The sequence below is a fragment of the Pongo pygmaeus genome, chromosome 4 (assembly GCF_028885625.2).
Source record: "Pongo pygmaeus isolate AG05252 chromosome 4, NHGRI_mPonPyg2-v2.0_pri, whole genome shotgun sequence".
Classification (NCBI taxonomy): Eukaryota; Metazoa; Chordata; class Mammalia; order Primates; family Hominidae; genus Pongo; species Pongo pygmaeus.
In genome coordinates, this window is record NC_072377.2 from 823,755 (window position 1) to 845,690 (window position 21,936).

The 21,936-nt window shown below is 53.7% G+C and overlaps 2 protein-coding genes across 13 annotated transcripts in view; both read right to left on the reverse strand.

The window, feature by feature from the left end:
* The window catches only part of LOC129037488 (probable palmitoyltransferase ZDHHC11B), a 67,201-nt gene extending 64,772 nt beyond the window's left edge, over positions 1 to 2,429 (reverse strand). Inside the window, exons 1-2 of the mRNA XM_063664624.1 lie at positions 2,345 to 2,429; positions 796 to 2,310 (exon numbers count right to left, since the gene is read on the reverse strand). Coding sequence (XP_063520694.1) covers positions 796 to 972 — 177 coding nt within the window. The 5' untranslated portion in view covers positions 973 to 2,310; positions 2,345 to 2,429. The remainder of the gene's footprint in view (positions 1 to 795; positions 2,311 to 2,344) is intronic.
* A 2,820-nt stretch (positions 2,430 to 5,249) lies between these two features.
* BRD9 (bromodomain containing 9) overlaps positions 5,250 to 21,936 on the reverse strand; it is a 28,258-nt gene continuing 11,571 nt past the window's right edge. For 11 of the 12 annotated variants that reach the window (XM_054489669.2, XM_054489666.2, XM_054489667.2 and 8 more), the window contains 7 exons: positions 21,223 to 21,318; positions 19,780 to 19,912; positions 17,506 to 17,617; positions 12,920 to 12,958; positions 11,873 to 11,975; positions 6,774 to 6,941; positions 5,250 to 5,919 (listed from right to left, as the gene is read on the reverse strand). In XM_054489669.2, the coding sequence (XP_054345644.1) occupies positions 5,819 to 5,919; positions 6,774 to 6,941; positions 11,873 to 11,975; positions 12,920 to 12,958; positions 17,506 to 17,617; positions 19,780 to 19,912; positions 21,223 to 21,318 (752 nt within the window). In that variant the 3' untranslated portion in view covers positions 5,250 to 5,818. Of the gene's footprint in view, positions 5,920 to 6,773; positions 6,942 to 10,647; positions 10,798 to 11,872; positions 11,976 to 12,919; positions 12,959 to 17,505; positions 17,618 to 19,779; positions 19,913 to 21,222; positions 21,319 to 21,936 lie in introns of those variants that run through there. The other variant, XR_010126350.1, reaches the window with a different exon arrangement.

Genomic DNA, 21,936 nt, shown 5'->3' on the forward strand with positions numbered 1-21,936 from the left:
CCCACCCTGGTGAAACCTTCCATTCCCCTACTCCCTACAGTGGAAACGGCCTTTTCTGAGGCCCCTCATGAGACAAATCCTCACAGCCTGAGTCCCGGACAGTCTTGCTGTGTTGCCTTTACTGCTTGACTCCTTCAGGAGTGCAGGGATTGCATCTGCCTTTTGGGAACACGGGAAAGTAAGGCCCCACTTTCCTTACCGCCTGAACCCACAGTTCCTTCTCACGCCTATCACATCACAGGTCCAGGCTGAAGAGCAAGAGAAAAGCAGCGTCGCTCTCACTCACTCCAGACCAAAGTGAGAAGTGGGTGGGCTGCTCTGGTCGACACGGTAGCCACGGAACCCAGGACGCCTCACAACGCCATGGCAGTTGGGAGGATGAGGGGACAAGGGGGCGTGAGGAGGGAGGAAAGCGTGAAATGGACTCGGGTGGAGGTGAAATAATGCACGCAGTGGTCCATTTCCAAGATAAGGTGCCTTGATCCGGTTTAGGTCAGCAAACTACAGAAAAACAGGATGTTTGGATGCTTGGATGGGCCCCAACGCCTGCTTGTCGGCCTCCCCCTCCCTGCCTTCCCATCTGCTTAGCTGCCCTCACCTGAACCAAAGTAGTCTAAGATGAAAGTTTACTAGCCTGCAAAAGAGCTCCCTTTGTCTGCTCTTATCAGCCTGCCCAGCTACTCAGCTCATAAGTCAAATACTTGAAAAGCCCCTGAGCTGACTAGGATTGCAACGTGTTGTGGTCCACAAAATGCAGCAAGACAACCCTAAAAAAAAAACACCTAAAACCCCTACCCAACAACCAATAGGCGACGTCCAGGAAGACTGCGACCCCACAGTACTCGGCCTAGGAGGGACCTGCGCAGCTGGTTCTGAGCAGACTTTGGCCACCGTGGCTCTAACTGACTTGAGCACGTTTTTTCGTCGTCTCACAGGTGGAGGGAGTCTCAGCATTTTAGCAAGTTGTTTCATTGGCCGTCCTCTGAGCTCAGGAATTCGGTCACTGGCTTAACTCGGGGCTCAGCTTCACCATGACCCATGCCAAGGCAGGGTTTCTCCTGAGAAGCGCCAGCAAGTGTGTTTAAGGGCATCCTCCCTCCTGTCCCTGCAGCCCTCCTCCCTCAGTACTCAAGGCATTTCCAGTTCCTGTCGGTGGGAGGGGAGTCCCCAAGGACTCCTATCTGAATGCCTCCGATGCGGGCCAGCTGCTGACGCTGACTTTGGGGGTGAGGACGGGAAGGTGGACAGGGATGCACCCTTTCTGTTAGCAGGGGTCCCTCCAAGACCACCACCGTGAGGGAGTCCTCCACAGTCAGGGGCCCTCTTGCCGGCTGACGCCTGCTGAGTCTCACTCTGGTGCCCGGAGCCTGCAGTGGCCAGAGGTCTGCTGCCCAAGGACATCTTGTCTGTCAGGGGCACACACGAGGTACACAATTAAGAGGAACAGCTGGGCTGGGGCGGGTGCCCAGGACAACATGGGGGAAGGGGCAGGGAAGCCTACCTGACATAGCTCTCCAGGACTCGGGGGCCCCTGCAGGGCAGCTGCTCTGGCCAGAGAGGCTGAGACGGTGCTGCTAGACCACTAAGGGTGACAGCAGGTCCCCCAGGACAAACGCCCCGTCTTGTAGCATGGAGTGGCTGTGAGGCCTCTTCCAAAGGTTTTCTTGCCAAACTAAGGACAACTGGCTTTTATTCACCAAGGTCTGCAGTTAATGTCCCGACACCTGCAGGTATTGTGGCCCTGATGCCGTCTAAAGATTGAGGCAAACACCCTCAAACACACCTGCACACCCTCCCCCACCAACTGCACACCCAGTCTCAGTCCCCATGTGCTACTGTAACAAAATACCTGAGACGAAGGAATTTTAAAGAACAGAAACTTATTTCTCCCCATTCTGGAGGCTGGAAGTCCAAGATTCAGGAGCCAGCAGGTCTGGTGTCTGGTGAGGGGGGCGCTCAGCTTCCAAGGTGGTACCTTTCTGCTGCATCCTACAGAGGGGACAGACACTGTCCTCACGTGGAGGCGCTGGGAGGGTGAGAGGTCTCTGCTGACTGAGGCCTGGTCTGCAAGGACCTTCATCCCCTTCACGGCCTAACCACTCCTAACACAATCACACTGGCCATTCAGTTACGACGCTTAAATTTTGGTGGAGACAAAAACCACAGCACACCCACACCCCGACCCCTCACACCAAACACATCATGCACTCGCACACCCACACACCCACCTGCACCCCTACACACTCACACACCCAATACCTGTACCTCATACACATCTGCACACCCCCATACATGCACCTTCACACGCACCTGCATATACCCCATAGATTCACCCCATACACACCTGCATATACCCCATAGATTCACCCCCATACACACCTGCACCCACCACACCCGCACCCCATCCACACCTGCACCCACCACTCCCACACCCCATACACACCTGCACACACCACACCTGCACCCCATCCACAGCGGCACACCCCCACACCTGCACCCCATCCACAGCGGCACACCCCCACACCTGCACCCCATCCACAGCGGCACACCCCCACACCTGCACCCCATCCACAGCGGCACACCCCCACACCTGCACCCCATCCACAGCGGCACACCCCCACACCTGCACCCCATCCGAACCTGCACACCCCCACACTTGCAGCCCATCCGAACCTGTACACCCCCACACCTGCACCCCATGCACACGTACACTCCCTGCCCAGACTGAGGTCTTGGAGGAGACCCCTTTGCCCCTCCTCTGCCTCCCGATTCAGAACAGGAGGCTGTGAGCTTGGGGAGGGGTCAGGCACCTAAAAGTTGACAAGTGCCCAAGGTTAACAGATGGTGGGGGAGGCTCAGCCACACTCAGAGGACCTAGGGTAGTTCTGGGTGACTGGGCATCTGCCTCAGTTTCCCCACCTGCAACAAAGCCCTGAGGGCACCACAGGGTGAGCGGATCTTGGATTCTGCAGGCCCCAGAGCAAGCAAAGGGTGGGAGGGGCTGGACAGAGGTTGGAAATGTGGCCCAAGCCAAACCCATAGGATGCCACCTCCCACACAGCAGGTCCCACCACCCTCCTGCTTCCTGGCTCAGACAAGCACAGGCTTGCAGGGCCCTGGCTGGGGATGCACAGCTGCTGGCCCTCAAGCCCCACAGTCTGCAAGTGGCCCCTGTCACTGTCGCCCTCAGCTCCCAGCTACCTCCCCCTCCCCTACCCAGGTTCTGCTCCCATCAGCCAGGGAGCAGGGTAGGGGGACCAGTGGCTGTTCCCTGCCTGCACAGGGAGAGCTGGAGCTGCACCCCTAGCCGCTCCCCAGGCTGAGACATGGCCATGTCTGTGGGGCCTCCCTGGAAAGCTTTTGTGTCCCATCAGGCACAGGCGTGGCGGCCTGTTCCCCTCTACCCCTCCTCTGGCCTCAACGTGAGACGGCTGCCACAGCAGCAGTCACTGCGTGACCACGAAGGAAGCGTCCAGGGACCAGAGAGATGCTGAGCTCAGGGAAGGCCCCAGCCCCTGCTCCCTCCACCGTGGCTGCTCTGTGCCCTGGCACGTGGGCTTGGGGATACCCACAGGTGGTGTATCTACAAAAGAGGGTGGAGGGGCCCACGGGCTGCCAGCAAGAACAGAGGCTGCTGGAATCCCGGGAGGCCACGCATGACCTACCTGGACAGCTCCGGCCACCACCAGGGCCCTCTAAGTCCTGCAGGATCAGCTGACCAGGGTGGCCCCATATCTGTGCAGCCCAAGGGGCAGTGGGAGGAGCCCTGGACCCTCCACCCCACTCCCATCTCCTGACCCGAGGGGAGCCTCTCGGCCTGTAGGTCACCCATAGGCCTCTTCAAGATGTCCCCTCATTGCACACTAAGACTGAAGCCACATGGTGGCTGCTGGGACCCTGTGGACCAACAATGCCGCCCAGAGGGACAGCCAGTCTCGGGGGCCTCGGGGAGTGAGGGGTGCAGGAACAAGGGCCAGGCCACCAGGAAGCCGGGCAGGGTGGCTGCCTCCCGCAGCTCAGCACTGCCTGTGGGCTGCACCTGACCTCCACCCAGAAACTGCTTCAGAGTGCTAAGAGCCAGGAGGGATGGCCGCCCACGCCTGCTGCCCCACGAGGGCACAGCTGTGTCATCTCGATGCAGGCTGCTTTGTGCTGCTGTAACAGAACGCCTGAGACTGGGTAACCTGAAAGACACGAGGCTTATTTGGCTCATGGTCCCGGGGCTGCGAAGTTTAAGACAGGGCCCCAGCACGTGGCGAGGGCTCCTCCACTCACAGTGGATGTGGAGCGAGTTGTTCAGAGCTCGGATGGTGGGAGGACACCAGACTCCACAGCAACCTGCTCTCAGGAGCCACGTTGTTCCTGAGCCCAAGCTCTCCAAGGCCGTACCCTGGGGACCCAGCTGTGGGAAGTGTCTGTCCTGTTAAGGGAATCCTGGCCTCTGGAGCCCCAGTGGAAGCGGGGTGCGGTACACAGCTCTACTGAGCTTGGGACTGCAGATGCTGCCTTTCCCAGCCTCCCTGCAGCAAGGGCACCCTCCCAGAGTTGGGGGTGGGGAGCAGAGCCTACAGGCAGCCACTGGAACGGTGCACTTGGTGGCATCCAGGGACAGGACGGCAGGTGCAGCTGTGCGGACAACTGTGGAGTCTGCTTCCTAGCCAGCACCCCACGGAGGGTGCAGCCTAGGCTCTGTCCCTCCTCTGAGCCCTGTTCACACACTCTTCCTGTGAGTCACCTGCTGTGGCTTCCTCATGCTCTGGCTTTGCTCCTACTTCCACCAGGGCCCAGGAAGGACCTGAGAATGCTCACCCATGCCATACAGAGCACCCGCCACCCTGCCCACCCAGCGTCAATGGCCTGCGAGGGTCAGCCCTGTGGTCCCGTGGTGTGAGGGCCCAGGCACTGCATCCTGCCCCCGGGGCCTCTTCAGAGTCACAAATGCTGCTGCCCCCAGGACGACTGAGCTCCCATCCATGCCCAGCCTCTGGAAGGTGTGGCTTCTTCACTTTCAAGTTTCCATGGTCACAGAGCAGGGCACCCTGCAGGAGGTGCTGCTGGGCGCACAGGTGCACCCGACATCACTGTGGGCACGACAGCTGGGCCGGGAGGACCACCACCAGCTGGCAGGACACAGCACCCTCGCGTGCTGGGAGCAGTCGGGTGCGCTTTGGTGCTCTGTGTCTTGTGATTGGAAGCTGTGTTTACGGTATTTTGCAAATACTAACATAAATGGGCACTCAGTAAACACACCCAGTTAGAAAACGTTTTATGGACACGGAACGCTCCACTGTAACGGGCAGGCAGAACACACTCCTTTCCCAGGCTCATCAATTAAACAGAAAACAGGGGAGCTCTCCTCACCCCAGCCTGGCCCCGTGCTCCCCACTGGCCCCTGCAAGGCCCCTACCATGGCCTGCCTGGGAAACACAAACTATGACAGGAACACGCAGGACTGATACAGAATGAGGCCAGACACACCCATGCCTGTGCCTCCCAAGAGCGACCCCAGGACAGTGGGGCAGACAGAGGTGTCTACACTGGCAGAAACAAGGGCTGGAGCCACACGTGATGCTCGGACACAGACAGCACGCAGCTCTGCGGCCTGGCCACACGGCCTTCGCGTATGACTCCACTCCTCAGGGTTCATGGGGCTTGGAGACTCTGCTGACATGATACCACAGACAATTCATTACCTCCCCGGGGCTGCTTCCCGCATGCCAAAGGGGACAGGATCAAAGTCCTTGTCTGATGACAAAAACTCTACATGTGCAAAATAAAACTTAAAAAATAAAATAAAAGAGCTGAAGGTGGTCTAGAGCTAGGTCTTGGCGGAGGCCGCAGGCTCTGGAGACTGAAGAAACTCATAGGGGTCGTGGGTGACGTCTGGCTGCTCCCCGACACTCAGGCGAGAAGGGCTTCCTGCAATTTTCAGAACACAGGACTTCAACACACAGGACAGACCCGCAGCACACATGGGGCTCCTGGAGCCCAAGGTCTGCTTCAGGACCTACTGCCAGGGCTCAGGGACTCCCAGGACACAGGGACACCTCTCACTCCCTGCCAAGGAGAGCTGTGTGTAGAGACCCTGGAGCCAGGGGTCGCCCTGACCCGGCACACAGCACGGATGCTGCTCCTGAAGGAGAGAAAGCTCCTCGGCCAGGAGTCCCTCAGACACAGCCCAGACCTCAGGGCAGTTCCCAAAGTCATACTGGGATATCGGGGGTCTCAGACTTTGACCCACGGCCCTCCAGAGCCTGCTCCATGCACTGTTTAGTTAACACCCTGATCACAAGGTTAATATGATCGAAAATACTGGTCTTTTCCCAGATGGTTGCAGCTAAACCTCTGCAGCTGAAAAACTGTCAAGATTCACTCTGCCGATAGAGTGATTCAGTGTTTACAAGTGGTAACAAACCCCCCCGCCAACCAAAACCACTGCAGGACACATGGCCAAGGAAGCCATACTCTCTCCCCAGCAGAAACACTGGAACCAGGGTCCACAGAGGGCAGAGGGGTAGACAGAACCGGGGATGGGATCTGGCAGAAAGCCTGTAACCCAGCGTGCGGCCAGGCCAGCATCCCAGCTCCGCTCCGGCTCTGCACCCTGAGGCCGCGACCCGAGGACGTCTGTGGAAACCGACCTGCACAACAGCGCAGCTGCCTCTGCAGCCTCCAGCTTTTCCACAACTACAATGCTGCCCACTACCTTGTCTAGACGTCACACTGACTGTGCTGGGATCTCTGGGGATGCGGCGTGGTTGGAGGCGTCTCACCCAGGTGGTGCTGGTCCCTCTCGGAGGCGTTGGACAGGGAGCTGAGGTTGGACGACGGCCGAGAGCCACCGCGCTCCGCCTGTGCTTCGTGCAGGTCCTGCAGGAGCTTGGTCGTCTCATCCAAGTTCAAATGGCTGTCGTCAGGGTCCAGCTCCTTCTTCACCTTCCCTATGTAAACAGGACATGTCCCCATGTCGGCTGAGCTCGGCCAGCCCATCCACCCTAAGCGCAGGAGCGCACTGCCCATCCAGACAGGCCTCTCCGCTCAGGACAATAATTGCTCTGGAAGCTGAGTGGACGAGCTCACAGCAGACAGGTGGACAGGCCTGAAGGACAGACATTACCCTTAGCAGTGAGCGAAGGGAAGGCAGACACCTAGGGTCCTTTGCTCAAGCAAAGCATCAGACAAGACCCAGCAAAGCATCAGACAAGACCCAGCAACACACAGACCACATCATGTCATGCACAGACACCACGGAGGGATGTAGCCACAACCCAGGATGGGCCTGGTGTGGGCTCCTGTCCTCAACACACAAAGGCCAGACAGCTGGATGGATGGTGCAAGAGGCTGGCAGACCCTGGTACCCACCCAGCTCATTGTGGAGCAGGTTCCAGGCCACAGATATCGGGGACCCAGCACGTCCAGCTGAGAGGTGGAAAGGACAAGCTCCTGGCCCACTCCTGAACCGTGCACCAGACATGCCAAGAGCCTGCACACAGGTCTGTGGTCACCTGAGCCCCACCAGCCAGGGGACCAGCTTCACCCTCCCCAGGGTGACTCTGGGCTTACCCTGACAATGCCTGGGGAAGGTCCCACAGAGTCTAAGCCACTTCTCAAACTCAGAACAAAGGCCACCAGGCCTCGAAGGTGTGTAAGCAGACCTATCACCCAACGGCATCAACTACAAACTCCACCTGGTATCCAGTAAATGATTCCCACACACACAAAGGGGCAGGAAAACACGGCCCCAAACCAGAGGAGACTCAAAGCTGACATCAGGGAATCAGTAGACAAAGTGTAAGAACAGTGACTACAGACATGCTCTGTAGAACTGGGTAATGAGCAGAGGCTAGAACAGTTTGGAGAGCTTAAAGACAGGAAGATGAAGGAAAGTTTGGAACTTCCTAGAGACTTCCTGCATGGCTATGATTCAAATGCTGATAGTGATAAGGACAGTGAATTCCAGGCTGAGGTGGTCTCAGATGGAGATGAGGACCTCATTGGGAATGGGGGTAAAGGTCACTCTTGCTATTCTTTAGGAGAGACTGACAGCATCGTGACCCTGCTCTAGAAATCTGTGGAACTTTGAACTTGAGAGAGATGATTTAGGACACCTGGTGGAAGAAATTTTTAAGCACTAAAGCGTTCAAGAGGTGACCTGGCTGCTTCTAAAAGCCTATGCTCACTTGCATAAACAGAAAAACGACCTGAAACTGGAACTTACATTTAAAAGGGAAGCAGAATGTAAAAGTTTGGAAAATTTGTAGCTCAGCCATGTGGTAGAAAAGAAAAGCCCATTTTCTGGGGAGGAATTCAAGAAGGCTGCAGACATTTGCATAAGTAAAGAAGAGCCAAATGTTAATACCTCAGGGACATTTCAAAGACCTTTGCCCAGACCCTGCCATCACAGGCCTGGAGGTCTAGGAGGGAAAAATGGTTTCGTGGGCCAGGCCCAGGGCCCCACTACTCTGTGAAGCACTGGGACATGTGCCATGGTGCTCTGTGTCCCAGCCATAGCCAAAAGGGGCCAAGGTACAGGGCTAAAAGGGTCGATGCTTCAGAGGGTGCAAGCCCCAAGCCTTGGCAGCTTCCACATGGTGTTGGGTGTGTGGGTAGGCAGAAGGCAAGAGCTGAGGTTTGGCAGCCTCCACCTAGATTTCAGAGGATGTATGGAAAAGCCAGGGTGTCCAGGCAGAAGTCTGCTGCAAGGGCAGGCCCTTCATGGAGAACCTCTGCTAGGGCAGTACAGAGGGGAAATGTGAGGTTGAAGCCCTCACCCCACACAGAGTCCCCACTGGGGCACTGCCTAGTGGAGCTGTGAGAAAAGGGCCACCGTCCTCCAGACCTCAGAATGGTAGATCTGACAGCTTGTACCATGCCATCTGGAAAAGCTGCAGGCACTCAACACCAGCCCAGGAAAGCAGCCACAGAGGCTGTACCCTGCAGAGCCACAAGGGCGGGGCTGCCCAAGGCCGTGGGAGCCCATCCCTTGCATCAGTGTAGCCTGGATGTGAGACAAGGAATCAAAGATTCTTTCGGGGCCTCAAGATGTAATGACTGCCCTGCTGGGTTTCAGATTTGTAGCCTGCAGCCCCTTTGTTTTGGCTGATTTCTCCTTCTTGGGATGGGTCTATATACCCAATGCCTGTACCCGATTTGTATCTTGGAATTAACTAACTTGGTTTTGATTTTACAGGCTCACAGGCAGAAGGAACTTGCCTTGTCTCAGATAAGACTTTGGATTGCGGACTTCTGAGTTAATGCTGGAATGAGTTAAGACTTTGGGGGACTGTTAGGAAGGCATGATTGTGTTTTGAAATGTGAGAAGGACAAAAGATTTGAGAGGAGTCAGAGGCAGAATGATATAGTTTGGCTCTGTATTCCTGCCCAAATCTCATGTTGAATTGTAATTCCCAATGTTAGGGGAGGGTCCTGGTGGAAGGTGATTGGATCATGGGGATGGATTTCCCCCTTGCTGTTCTCTGCTCTCATGATAGTGAGTGACTTCTCATGAGATCTGGGTGTTTCAAAGCACTTCCCCCTTTGCGCTCTCTCCTGCTCCGCCATGTGAAGATGTGCATATTTCTCCTTCACCTTCCGCCATGATTGGAAGTTTCCTGACGCCTCCCAGCCATGCCTCCCAAACAGCCTAGGAACTGTGAGTCAATTAAACCTCTTTCCTTCACCAATGACCAGTCTCAGGTGGTTATTTAGAACAGTGTGAGGACAGACTAACACACCACAGCACACCAGCACCAAGCTGCTGAGAAGCAGTAATAAGGACAAAATCTTAGAAGTACTGAGAAAAACAGCTGCTGTGCAGAAAAGTGCTGTCACAGCAGGCTGGGGCCAGGGTCCCCTGGAAGGCAAGGCCAGCCACGGCTGGCGTCTGGCATCCCCCCCAGTGCTAGGGATTGTTCACAGCTCCAACGACAGGAACAGAGTGGTTTATGCTAAAGCTCACCTTCCCTCCGGGGTCTGGATTTTGGTACCTGCCTGGCAAGGGGGTACCCTGTGACCAGACCCCAGTGACCCTGGGCACCAAGCCTCTGATGAGCTTCCCTGGTGGGCATTTCACACGTGTTGTCACAGCTCACTCCTGGGAATTAAGCGTGTCCCATGTGCCTCTGCTGGGAGTGGATCTGGGCCTCACGCTGGATTTCCTTGGATGTCACCTGCACTCTTGTCCCTCTGCTGCTGTTGGCACCCTTCCCCTATAATAAATCACGGCCAGAAGTGTCTGAACAGAGCCAGCAGAGAGAGGTGGAATGTCACCACGCGAACCAGTGGGACCCATGGATCCAGGCACCACAAATGCTGCTGGAGGTCAGAACAGCTGGGGGGCGCTGCACAGGCAGCCTCCCAGGTGAGGGCTCAGTCTCCAGGACGGCCCCACCACTGATGCCAACTGAAAGCCCCAGGCTGTGGTCTGTGCTTCCGACTAACCAGCTATCAAATGGGGTTCCCACAAGACCAGACTTGAGCTCTATGAATTTTCTAGAGTGACTCACAGAAGTCAGGGAAACATCTGTAAATGAAAAATAAAATTCTAAGCCCCATGGACTGAACGGATTCCCACTCTTGGCCAAGGGCACTCCAAAGTCAACCTGGAAAATGAGGTCAGGCCACGATGTGAAGCGGGAATGGACTTGCCTCATTATCCCCTCTTTTGGAATTCAGGCACAGCTGACCAGCTTTAACTTTAAAACAGAGATCTGAAGGTTGACAAAGCAGACTCCGCGGTAATAAGACACCAAATTCCGATCCAACTCTAGTACAGCATCACGTGATAGATGGCAGGCCCTGAAAGAAACTGAGTATTTTATCTCAAAATATATTTCTTTGACATATTTCCAAATAGCCCTGCAAAGCTGTCTCTTGTGGGAAAAATCTACATTCTGTAGAAAATCTCCTGCCCTTTCCAAGTCTCTTCCTGACCCGAGAGATTTAACAATCTGGTACCTTCGAGGGCCTCATGAGTGATGTTTGCCATCCACTCTACTCTTTTTGAAGCCTGCTACCCGAAGGCTGAATTCACCTATGTGACAAGAACCTTGGCTTCTACAACCACTTATGTTAACCACGCACATTTCTTTCTGACTTCAGCTCTTCAGAGCTTAACTCTTTCAACCAAATGCCAATCAGGAAATCTCTGAATCCACCAATGACCCGACGTTCCTCGCTTCAAGTTGTCTCGCCTTTCCAATACGAACCACTGTAACAACTGACATGTACTGACTGATGTCTTCTGTCTCCCTAAAACATATCAAAACAAGCTGCAGACCAGTCCTCCTCGGCAAATGTTCTTGGGACCTCCTGGGACTGTGTCACAACCACGGTCTTCATATTTCACTCAGAAGAAACCTCTCTAAATACCCTGCAGAGTTTGACTCTTCTGTCCACACGCTAGGCTGACATTTACCCATTTATTCTGCGGGCTGTCACCCAGAGTACGGATGGGCCCCAGGTAGGAGCGATGCAGAGGGGACCCGTGGGAAGGGGCTGCCTTCTTCCCAGAGCCTCCAGGAATCTGGCAATGAGGAGGCTCCCAAGGGAATCCCACCTTTTGGGATTTCACAGAGGCGGCAGGCAACACTGATGAAATCCACAGCCACTGGGGATCGGCCAGACCCCATCCTGAGGTTACCCAGGGGCTGCAACCACTACTCATTAGCTTAAAAAAGACACAACACTCAGGAGATTCCAAGGGTTTTAGGAACTATGGGCCAAAAACCTGGGACAAAGACCAAATACTGTCAAAAAAGATTTTCCTCACATCCCTGTCTAGTCAGGGAGGAAGAGGAGGTGGAGGCCATGTGTTTTCTTCCTCTATCACACTTTCACCGGGTCCTGTGGGAAAGCGCCTGTGACAACTCACCCAGAGAGCTGAGCATGGAGATATCCACAGAGACGTCGGGATAGGACTTCATCGACATGAACTCCAGAACAGAGCCACTGCTGTCTCCTAGGGTGTCCCCAACCTGTGGAGACAAACACGCACCAAGCGCAAATGAAACATCAAACGAAAAACGAAATGTTACTTCACACTCGCTATTGAAATCACTCTAATTACTTGCTAAACGTGAACCCACCCCTCAGTAAGTGACAAGACCAAGCCCTGTTCACTGAGGCTGCTGTTCAAGGGACTGTCAGGTTGGAGCTCATGAATGGATATGCAAATCCATGTCAAGGAAAAACCTATTCAGACCAACAATGCAAACTAACAAACCTTTGTTAACTTTTCGGGGCTAAAGAAATTGGGGAGGGACATTATGCAACAGGAAGACATACGGAATTTTAGGGTCCAGGACTATTTCTCAGGCACTTCACAGAGCACACAACGTTCCCTTTCCTTTCCCAGCAAGGCGTGTCCTCAGGGCTAGACTACAGCCACCCTAACACACACTCTCTCATCAGCTCCCTGCAGCCCGGCCTCTGCCCTCAGACAAATGTTAAGGGGTCTCTCCAGGTTCCCAGGGACCCTGGACCAAAGCCCATGCCTGCTGACTGTCAGACACACACACCTGCCAATTGGCAGGTACAGCAGTCTGGGCTCACAGCACTGCCCTGCCAGCACTGGCCCCAGAGCCCACTGTGCTTGGGACAACACCTGCTACTCACCAAGCAGGTCCCAAGAAGGCCCATCCCGCCCACCCCTTGCAAGGGTGTCCCACAAGGACAGCACCCAGTGGGGCCAACGGCTCTGAAACTACCCATTTCTGGATTTGGAAGAACGTACTGCGGCTTCACACCATTCATCTCAAGTCATGAAAAGAGGAGGAGAAACACTACTGATCTTACTGATCAGAAACGGACTCTGTTTCTAAATGCCGTCATACACACAGACCTCCCCACCTCAAAGGCTGGACACAACTTTCCCTGCGAGAATAACATTTGGCTTGCCCTTCCATGTTCAAAAACTCACCTTGGCTTCATCTGGAGGTTTCATGGGAACATTTCTTCTCTGAAAAGTAAATGAGGACAGAAACTAGTTTTTCCAGAGTGATTTCATAGAAACGGACAATTTGCTGACATTACACACAGGTAAAAATGGCTTGTGAGCTTCTGCAAATTGTGCTCCCCAGTCACGCCATCTTAATGGATTAAGGCTGGGGGTCCTCCAAACCTCCTTCATCACCAGTCACTGACCCAACCACGGCCAGCCCCCTCCTCAGCGCCAGGATTGGGTGCCGGGGAGAGCGCTCCACGGGGTGAGATGGAGAGGACAGAGAGAGAGGACACCGATGCTGTTTCGGCAGCCTTGGGCGGCTTAAAACAAAAGAAAAAAGATATGCCTAGATCCTATGGGAAGCTTAGGATAAAAGGGGCCTGGTGGGTTCCACCTGGAATATGACCAGGTGCCTGAGACCAGCTCGAGTCCCGCAGGGGCAGGTGTGTGCAGGAGCGAAGGAGGCAGACACCTCCTGGCAGTGCTTGCGGCACGTGAGCCTGCCGTGGGCACAGGAGCGAAGGAGGCAGACACCTCCTGGCGGTGCCTGCAGCAGGTGGGCCAGGCCATACATTGTCTCCTTCCACAACTGTCGGCCTCCATGGCACACCCGTCCTGTGCTCCGGTGGAGCAGTGCTGTAGTACGCACTCTATCATGTGTGATCTTTCTTCGAAATAATGTTTCTCAGATTCAATGACATCAATTTTCACAAGCTTTTAATTATAAAATGAATACTGCTGTTTTGTTCGCATCTGTTTCCCCACAAGCCTTCAGTCACTTTAGTCCTGAGCATCACTTACTGTGGGGACGCACTCGGGGTCACTCAACTCCGTATCCAAGTTCACTTTCCCGAAAGGAATCTAACTGGAACCCAGAGAGGAAACCACAGAGCCATCCCATTTCCGGGCTCTGAGGGGGTCACTTTCCCTCCCCCACAGCAATGCCTGATTCTAATGCTGTGTTGGGGGGCCGGCTTCCTGCCTTCCTGTTGCCTGCAGGCCACAACACAGGAGGGTGACCAGAGCTCAGAGTCAGAACCACGAGCTGGTGGGGCAGGCTCTGCAGAGGGGGCTGCTCCTCAGAGCTGCAGAAATCTGTGTGGGGACTCCCGCCTGGCTGCAACCCTCTCTTCAGGGGCCTGCGAGCCCCCCAAGCATGGAAATCAAGGAAAATCTTGAGTTCCTTCAAGGGAAATTCCAGTTACTTAGATAACTCCGAGAAGTCAATCAGTGACTTGATAAGCAAGAAGGTAACAGTATTCTAAAACAACAGCCAAGGAAGCTGGAGTCAGATGTTTGTTCCCTGTAGAAAGTAAAGACAACCTCCCAGCACTGTTCCCTGTAGAAAGAAAAGACAACATCCTGCCACTCCGGGAGGCTGAGGTGGATGGATCATTTGAGGTCAGGAGTTCAAGACCAGCCTGGCCAACATGGCGAAACTCCACCTCTACTAAAAATACAAAAATCAGCCGGGTGTGGTGGCGCACGCCTGTAATCCCAGCTACTTGGGAGGCTGAGGCAGGAGAATCGCTTGAATCGGGGAGGCAGAGGTTGCAGTGAGCCACGATCACGCCACTGCACTCCAGCCTCGGTGACAGTGAGACTCTATGTCTCAAAAAGAAAAAAAAAGAAAGTAAAGATAACATCTTAATGTATATCCCTGAGTTGTCTTTCGGAAACCTGGACCCTCCACCTAGGACCTCCCCACCAAACTAATCTATTAGCATGAAGGGCTCAGATAAGGAGAAACTGAAGACTGAGCTCTGACCCCGTTCTTTGTTCTGAATTTCTTCCTGAGGGGCCTGGAGGGAGCCACACCCACAAGCCTAAGCTAACATTCTTTTCTCTTCACCCCAAATTTTTAAACAAAGCTTCTCCTCCTTAACCAGCTGCAAATCAGAAAACCTTTGAATCCACCTATAACCTATAAGGCCCTGCTTGCAGATACCGCCCTTCTAGGCCAAGCTGACGTGTGACCTCTGTGTCCTTATGCACGATTCTGCCTTTCAGTTCTGCTTTCCTGAGACCCACCCCTGCTTTAAAAGCCTTGCCTGTAGCCAGTGGGGGAGACCAGGATTTACACGAGCTTCCTGGCCCTCCTTGGCTTGGCGCCCTGCAAATACACGTGTCCTTTCTATGATGAAACCTCGGCGTAGGTGTCTGGGTTTACTGCACCAGGCATGTGGACCCCAGTTCATCTGTAACAAGCACAGATGAAACCGTCAGGTCAAGGGACTGACCACTCCTCGGGAGCCATGAGCCAAACGTTCTCAGAGCCTGGGCAGGACAGAGACTCATCCAAACTCCACCCACAGCAGAGACCACGTTGAAAAGTCAGGGCTCCCCAAAGGGCCACTCCTTAGCATTAAGGCCACACGAACCCTAGAATAAGGCTGCCCTGGACCCACCCCAGACAAGCCTGGTAGGATCAGGCCATCATCTACAAGTAACAACTGCCAAAATGATCATCAATATTCTCTGGAAGAGAGCAAGAACCCAGATCAGCCTTGCCCAGCAGACATAACGCGAGCACACACCTCATTCTAAATGTTTTTTTAATCTTTTTTTTGAGACAGGGTCTTGCTCTATTGCCTAGACTAGAGTGCAGTGGTGCAATCGCACTGCAGCCTTGACCTCCCAGCCTCAAGTGATCCTCCCACCTTAGCCTCCTGCGGAGCTGATGACAGGTGCATGCCACTGTACCCAGCTCTTAAAATTCTAGCTGCCACATTAAAATTACTCTAACATTCAATTAACTAATGCATTTTACTTTAGACAAATTTATTAAAGATGTTTTTATTCCAACATGTGGGCCATGAGAAATCGTTACTCACATTTTTACGTTTTTTGTATTGGTTTTTTAAGATCTAGTTTGTAGTTCACACATCACATCTAAATTCAGACTGGCCACATTCAAATTTCCCAGCGGCCATGTGGCCAGTGCTGTTTTATCAGACAGCGAGGGTCAGGACTGTCCACCAGGCGCGTGCGCAACAGCCCACGGCTCCAAGTGCAGCAAAGTGTCAAACAGAAACAGAACTGGAAACGGCAGAGGCGACAGACTCAGTGACTGAGGTCTTCAAAAGCAGCTGCAATAAATATGAACATGGCTCAAGGATGTAAGGAAAAAGATACAACATGAGAGAAGAGAAGATACACAAAAGCAGCAAATGGAGCCCCAGCGATGAGCAGCGCGGGGCGGCATCATCAGTGAAAACTGATCTGGGATAATAGGTTCAGGTGTGGCCAGAGAACAGGTTAGTGAACTTAGCCAACAGCATCAGAAACTAATCTGCAGCAGCCTGGTGCAGCCGCACAGTGTCAGTGCCATGTGAGACGACACGAGCTGTCCTCAGCGTGCCATAGTCCAGCAGGAGGAGGAGAGGCAGTGGTGGAAAATGACATTTGAGTAATGGCTAAAAATCTTCCAAATATGATGAAAACTACAGACAGATCCAAGAAACAACAAATGCTAAGTAGAACACAAAGAAAAGCCCACCAAGGCACCTGGAAAATACAATGGTGAAAATCACTGATAAAGATAGAAGTTTAAAAGCTCCTAGAGCACCGGCCAGATCCCGTCCTGTGGAGGGCCCGGGAGTGAGCAGCCGAGGCTCTGTGAGCCACATGCTGCCTGCAGCATCTTCTTCTTCCTTTTCTTTTCTTTAAACAACCTTTTAAAGATGTAAAAGACATTCTTGGCTTGTGGTCTGTACAAAAGCAGACTTCAGGTCAGATCTGGCCTGTGAGCTGCAGTTTGCCGAAAAGACACATCGCATGTGGAAAAACAAAGATGAGAATGACTTCAGATGCTTTTTTTTTTTTGGAGATGGAGTCTGGCTCTGTGGCCCAAGCTGGAGTGCAGTGACATGATCTCGGCTCACTGCAAGCTCCGCCTCCCAGGTTCATGCCATTCTCCTGCCTCAGCCTCCTGAGTAGCTGGGACTACAAGCACCTGCCACCATGCCCAGCTAATTTTTTCTATTTTTTAGTAGAGACGGGGTTTCACCGTGTTAGCCAAGATGGTCTCGATCTCCTGACCTTGTGATGTGTCCGCCTCGGCCTCCCAAAGTGCTGATATTACAAGTGTGAGCCACCATGCTTGGCCCAGATGCTTTTTTATAGCAACAATGCAAGTCAAACCTACTTTACAGTAGATGGGAAAAAAGGTCATCTAAAATTCCATACACAGGGAAAATGAATTTCAAAAATGAATATGAAATAAAGACTTTCAGAGAAGCCAATGCTGAGAGATCACTGTCAGTAAATCTGAACTACAGGAAATATTTTTTAAAATTCTTCAGGATGAAGGAAAGTGACAGAGATGAAAGATGAAGATGGGAATAGAGAGTTACGAGTGCACTGGGAGTGGTGAGCACACAGTCACGGTCTCCGGGGGACACCTGCCCATGTAGAGAAGCACACAGATCCTGATGAGGAGCCGGCAGCAGAGTCCCTGCGACAGCTCCTCGTCCACGAGAGCCTGGTCAGGCTGCAGGCTCTTCCCACCAGCAGCACTCCAAGGGCACCTGCCCCCCCACCCCGGTGCGAGTGCAGCCCACCTGCTTCAGCTGGAAAAGCGTCCTGGAGTGGTCTCCGCCTGTGATCTGGTCTAGGAGGTCGTCCACCACTTTCTTGCTGTAGCTCCCAGCATCCTTCACAAACTCCTGCAGGCTAGAGGGGCCGCGGGAGAAGGCACGCTGAAAGGCATGCTGTGTGCTCCACGCCAAGCCCTTGTCACCTGGCCCTCGCGGCGGCCCTGATCACAGAAGCCTGCCGTGCCAGCGCAGCTCCTCAGTCCCCGTGACCCTCCCAGAGCGGGTATTTTGGGGGGAGTGGCTGATAGTTTTCATTAGATTTTCAAAGTGGTCCATGACCCAAAAAGGTTAAAAAGATCTCAGTGGGGAGGGGGAGAAAAGCATGAATACACACGCACACAGCCTAGAAACACACGTGTGCTGTGTTATCATCTGTAAAAGGATACTCCTATCTTTCTACTCGTTATGTGTTTAAAAACACAAGTGGGTGTGGACGGAAGCACGCTGGTGGGCAGCGCCTGCCGGTGAGGAAGGGGCACGTGGGGCAGGGGTGGGCCGACACTTCCAAGGCACTCCTTTTAGTATCATCCTGATTCTTGGCCATATAAATGAAACAGCTTAAAAAATAAAATATAATACAATCTAAAAAGTAGGCCAGGAACAAAAATGCGTAGTCTTAGAATCAAAGCACCAAGCAAGGGCCTCAGAAGGGCTCCCCAGACTCCAAAGACCTTCGCAGAGAGGAACAAGGATGGCTGCTGGTCAGAAGCTGAACCACGGTCACAGGAGGCAACAAGGAGACTCCATGTCTTTGTTAAAACACCCACAGCCCAGGACAGGCCAAGCTTGGCACTCGCAGTGTGCATGGGAGAAGCACTCGGGTAGAGGATCTGGGTGTCTGTGCGCTGAGGCTGGCATGGGACCACGTAGCCTCATGCCAGGCCCTAGGAGATGTGCTTCTGAGTGTTGCCCCTGCAGCCGCGAGGCAGGCGGGGTCGGAATGATCTTTCTTCACAGCAACGTGGAACCTGACGCGTTCTAGGAACAGACAGTTGGGGAAGGCAGGGGGTGTGCACAGTCCGCTGATGATGCGCCACATGGACAACAGGTGACTGATGTCTTGAAGAAGCCACAAGCTGTGGACAGGGGAGCCAGCCGACTGAGGACAGGATGGCACCAGGGGAGCTGCGGCCTTGGCCCAGGCTGGGCAGAGGCCCCACAGCAGGGGTGAGGTGAGGGCTGGCAGGAGGGCGGGGAGCAAACAACTCTTTAATTTCTGACTTATGACCCCATCATCTCCTACTAGAATTTCCTCTTCATTTTCCGCATTTACTTCGTTTTTTGCTACAAAAATCGGAGTCAGGTTTTCTCTTATTTTATGAAGCACTAACGGGATTCTTGTTTATTTTTAAAACATATTCTGCATTCTTGTTGGAATAAAATGAAGACCTGAGATGCCATTTCTTAAAGGCTAGCAAAATTAAGTTGCTTTCTCCATTAAAAACTGCCAAAATTTTACAAGAGTGACCCACTTTTATTTTGCCACAGAAAACAAAAAATACACACGGCAACATTCTACAGAAAAGCAGGCTACTACATTTGTGATTTTAGTATTATACTTTAGCCTGCCATGGCCTGAACTGTCTCCCCCACTCAGAGTTCGTAAGTTGAAATCCTGACCCCAGTGCCTCGGAATGTGACTATACTTGGAGCTGGGGCCTTTACGGCCTTTAGAAGTAACTGCAGTGACATGAGGCCATTAGGATGGCCCTGATTCAATATGACCAGGGTCCCTGCAGAACGGTAAGGTCTCCAGGAGAGCTGAGGACACAGACATGCGCAGTATGGCCCCGGGAAGGCACAGGGAGAAGACGGCACCAGCAGGCCCAGGAGAGAGGGCTCAGGAGGAACCAGCCCTGCCCACACCTTCATGGCAGATGCCCGCCCCCAGGAGTAAAACCCCAGTCTGTGGTGCTTTGTCACTGCAGCTTGAGCTAGCACGGCCACTTAGGAAACACAATTCAATACGATCCAGTGCGCTCAACACACCCCCAATCCCTTCACAAGCTACACCCTGATCACCATTTTCTTGCAACTCTGACTGAGTTACCCAAATTTCAGGACTGGCCTGTGGCAGACCTGGGTGGATGACTGAAAGCAACAGAAGACCCGGGCTGCCATCTGGACGGCTGCAAGATGGCTCTCTCCCCACCCGCACACATGTGGGGCTCCGGGTCCCACACCAGGACACAGCTCAAGCTGCACAGCAGCCAAGGGCTCCCCGGGGCCGACACTTGCCTCAGCGCGCACTGCACGCCTGTCTCATCTCCGTAGGCTGAATAGAGCAGTTCCATCTCGTCCGACTTCAAGTCACCAAATACTGAATTATTCTGCATCGAAAGCGCAGTAGTGGCACTGGAGAGAAAGGTGACTGGGAGGAAGAGGAGAAAGAGAGCATCACTGGACTCACTGGAAGGACTCGGTGTGCAGGCCCCACCCCGCTTCTCCAGGGGCTGAGGGACCGCCTGGCTGGCAGCCAGCACCCAAGTCTCGCCTCTCTTGCTCTCCACAAAATTCTTGCTCCTGAGTTTTCCATGTGTAACCAGCAGGGGTGTAATTCACCACCCCTCATTTTACTTCTGCAGGCCAAAGACGGCAGGGAAATGAGCTCTCTGCAAAGGGGTGAGCTCCACAAGCAAAAGAGCTGTGTGGAGACGTGGGCAGAGGGCACCGTCTGTCACTGTGGAGGATCCCAACCAACACACACCACAGGGACCACGCCTGCCCAGGGCCAGCTCTCGCTGTGGGGGACACGGGCCAGGTGTACTGTGCGGTATCCCATAGGGCGTGGAGCAGCACCCCTGGCGTCTCCCCACCAGATGCCTGCAGCACCCCCAACCCCAGTGGGACCATCAACACGTCTCTGGACACTGCCAAACATCCCCAGGGACAAAAGTGCTGTGGTTGAGAACTGTGTTAGAGGGTGAGAACAAGGAGTGTGTCAAACACAACAAAAAAAAGTAACAACAACCACAACAGCCCCAAGAGGAAGAGGGGAGCAGGGGCTGGTGAAGGCAAGTGGTGAAGGCAAGAGGATTCTTCCCTGTGGAGGGCGTCCTTCAACAGGAGACCCAGACCAGGCAGAATTCCAACACCTGCAGCTGGAGGAAAGAACATTCCAGAAACAAGGAAGCTCTTGAGCCAAGGCCATGGTTTGGAGGGAATAGTGAGCTGTCCCATTAGCAGATGGCGTGAGTGGCTGAGGGAGAAAGGGCCGGCAGAAGCAGTGTCCATGCAGCTGTCTGCACGGGAGGGACCCAGCAGAGGTGGAGAAGTGGAGGGTGGGGCTGTGCAGGAGGTCCCAGCAGCAGCGCAGCCAGGAGGCAGTAGTGCAGATGGAGAGGAGAACACACAGGCCAGACCCAAGGCCCAGGGGCCACACATTCTGACCCCTGAAGGGATGTTCTGTAACGCAACAGGGACAGAAACACAAGGACCCCAAAACACTGACCAAGGTGAAGTCCAGTGATGCAACCAAGGTCCCCGCTGTGTGTGTCCCCATCCAACACAAGTTTCCTTCCTGTCACTGTAACTGATCTCAATCCTACCCATGCGAAAATATGAATCCAGGTACAGTGAGGAAACCCTGAAGTAGGAATCAGCAGCATTTGCCATCACTCCACTAAAGCCCCACCACCTTCCCTGCTCCGGCCGGCTCCTAGGACGGGACTATGGATTTACCTTTGTTTCTTCTCTCGTCTTTGAAGCCCAGCGTGGTGAAGCCTGGGAGCAGCTTACTGGAGAGCGAGCTCAAGTCCACTGGGTGGGTCTCCTCCTCTGCAACACGGACATGGCAGGCCGTGAGCGGCAGGCGTGACCCCAACGCGGTGCCCCAGTGCAGTGCCATGAGCCCTTTCTCCACATCACAGTGGATGTGATTGGTGCGGGTGGGGGGATTTTATAATGATCACCTGAAAACAAATTTGCAAAAGCCAACTACCATTCTCAAAACTAACTGCATTTCAATTTCTTTATCACCCCAAAGTCAACGCAATAAAAAATACCGCATCACTGGCCACCACACCAGCAATGCTTTGAGAACATTTTCAAATGGATCACTCAACAATTCCAAGAAGAAATCTTGTCCTGCGTGCTCTAACAGCGAAACGGTGGCGTGTGCACCCGGAGCGCAAGAATCTGACAGCATGTCTGCCATGCTCAAGTCACCACCCACATACCACTCATGGGATCAGAGCAGGAGTTCCTCAGTTCCCAACCGGTGCCTCGGTCTCAACACTCTCTTAAGCTAAATATGGATCAACAGTCTATCCTCTTTAGGAAAATAAGCTGAAGATTAAATAGATCAGCCCGTTTTTATCCTTCACACACTGGAGAAAACCACGCTGGCATAGTGGAGCTGGGTGAAAGACCACCAGCAGGCATGCGGGTGAGAGC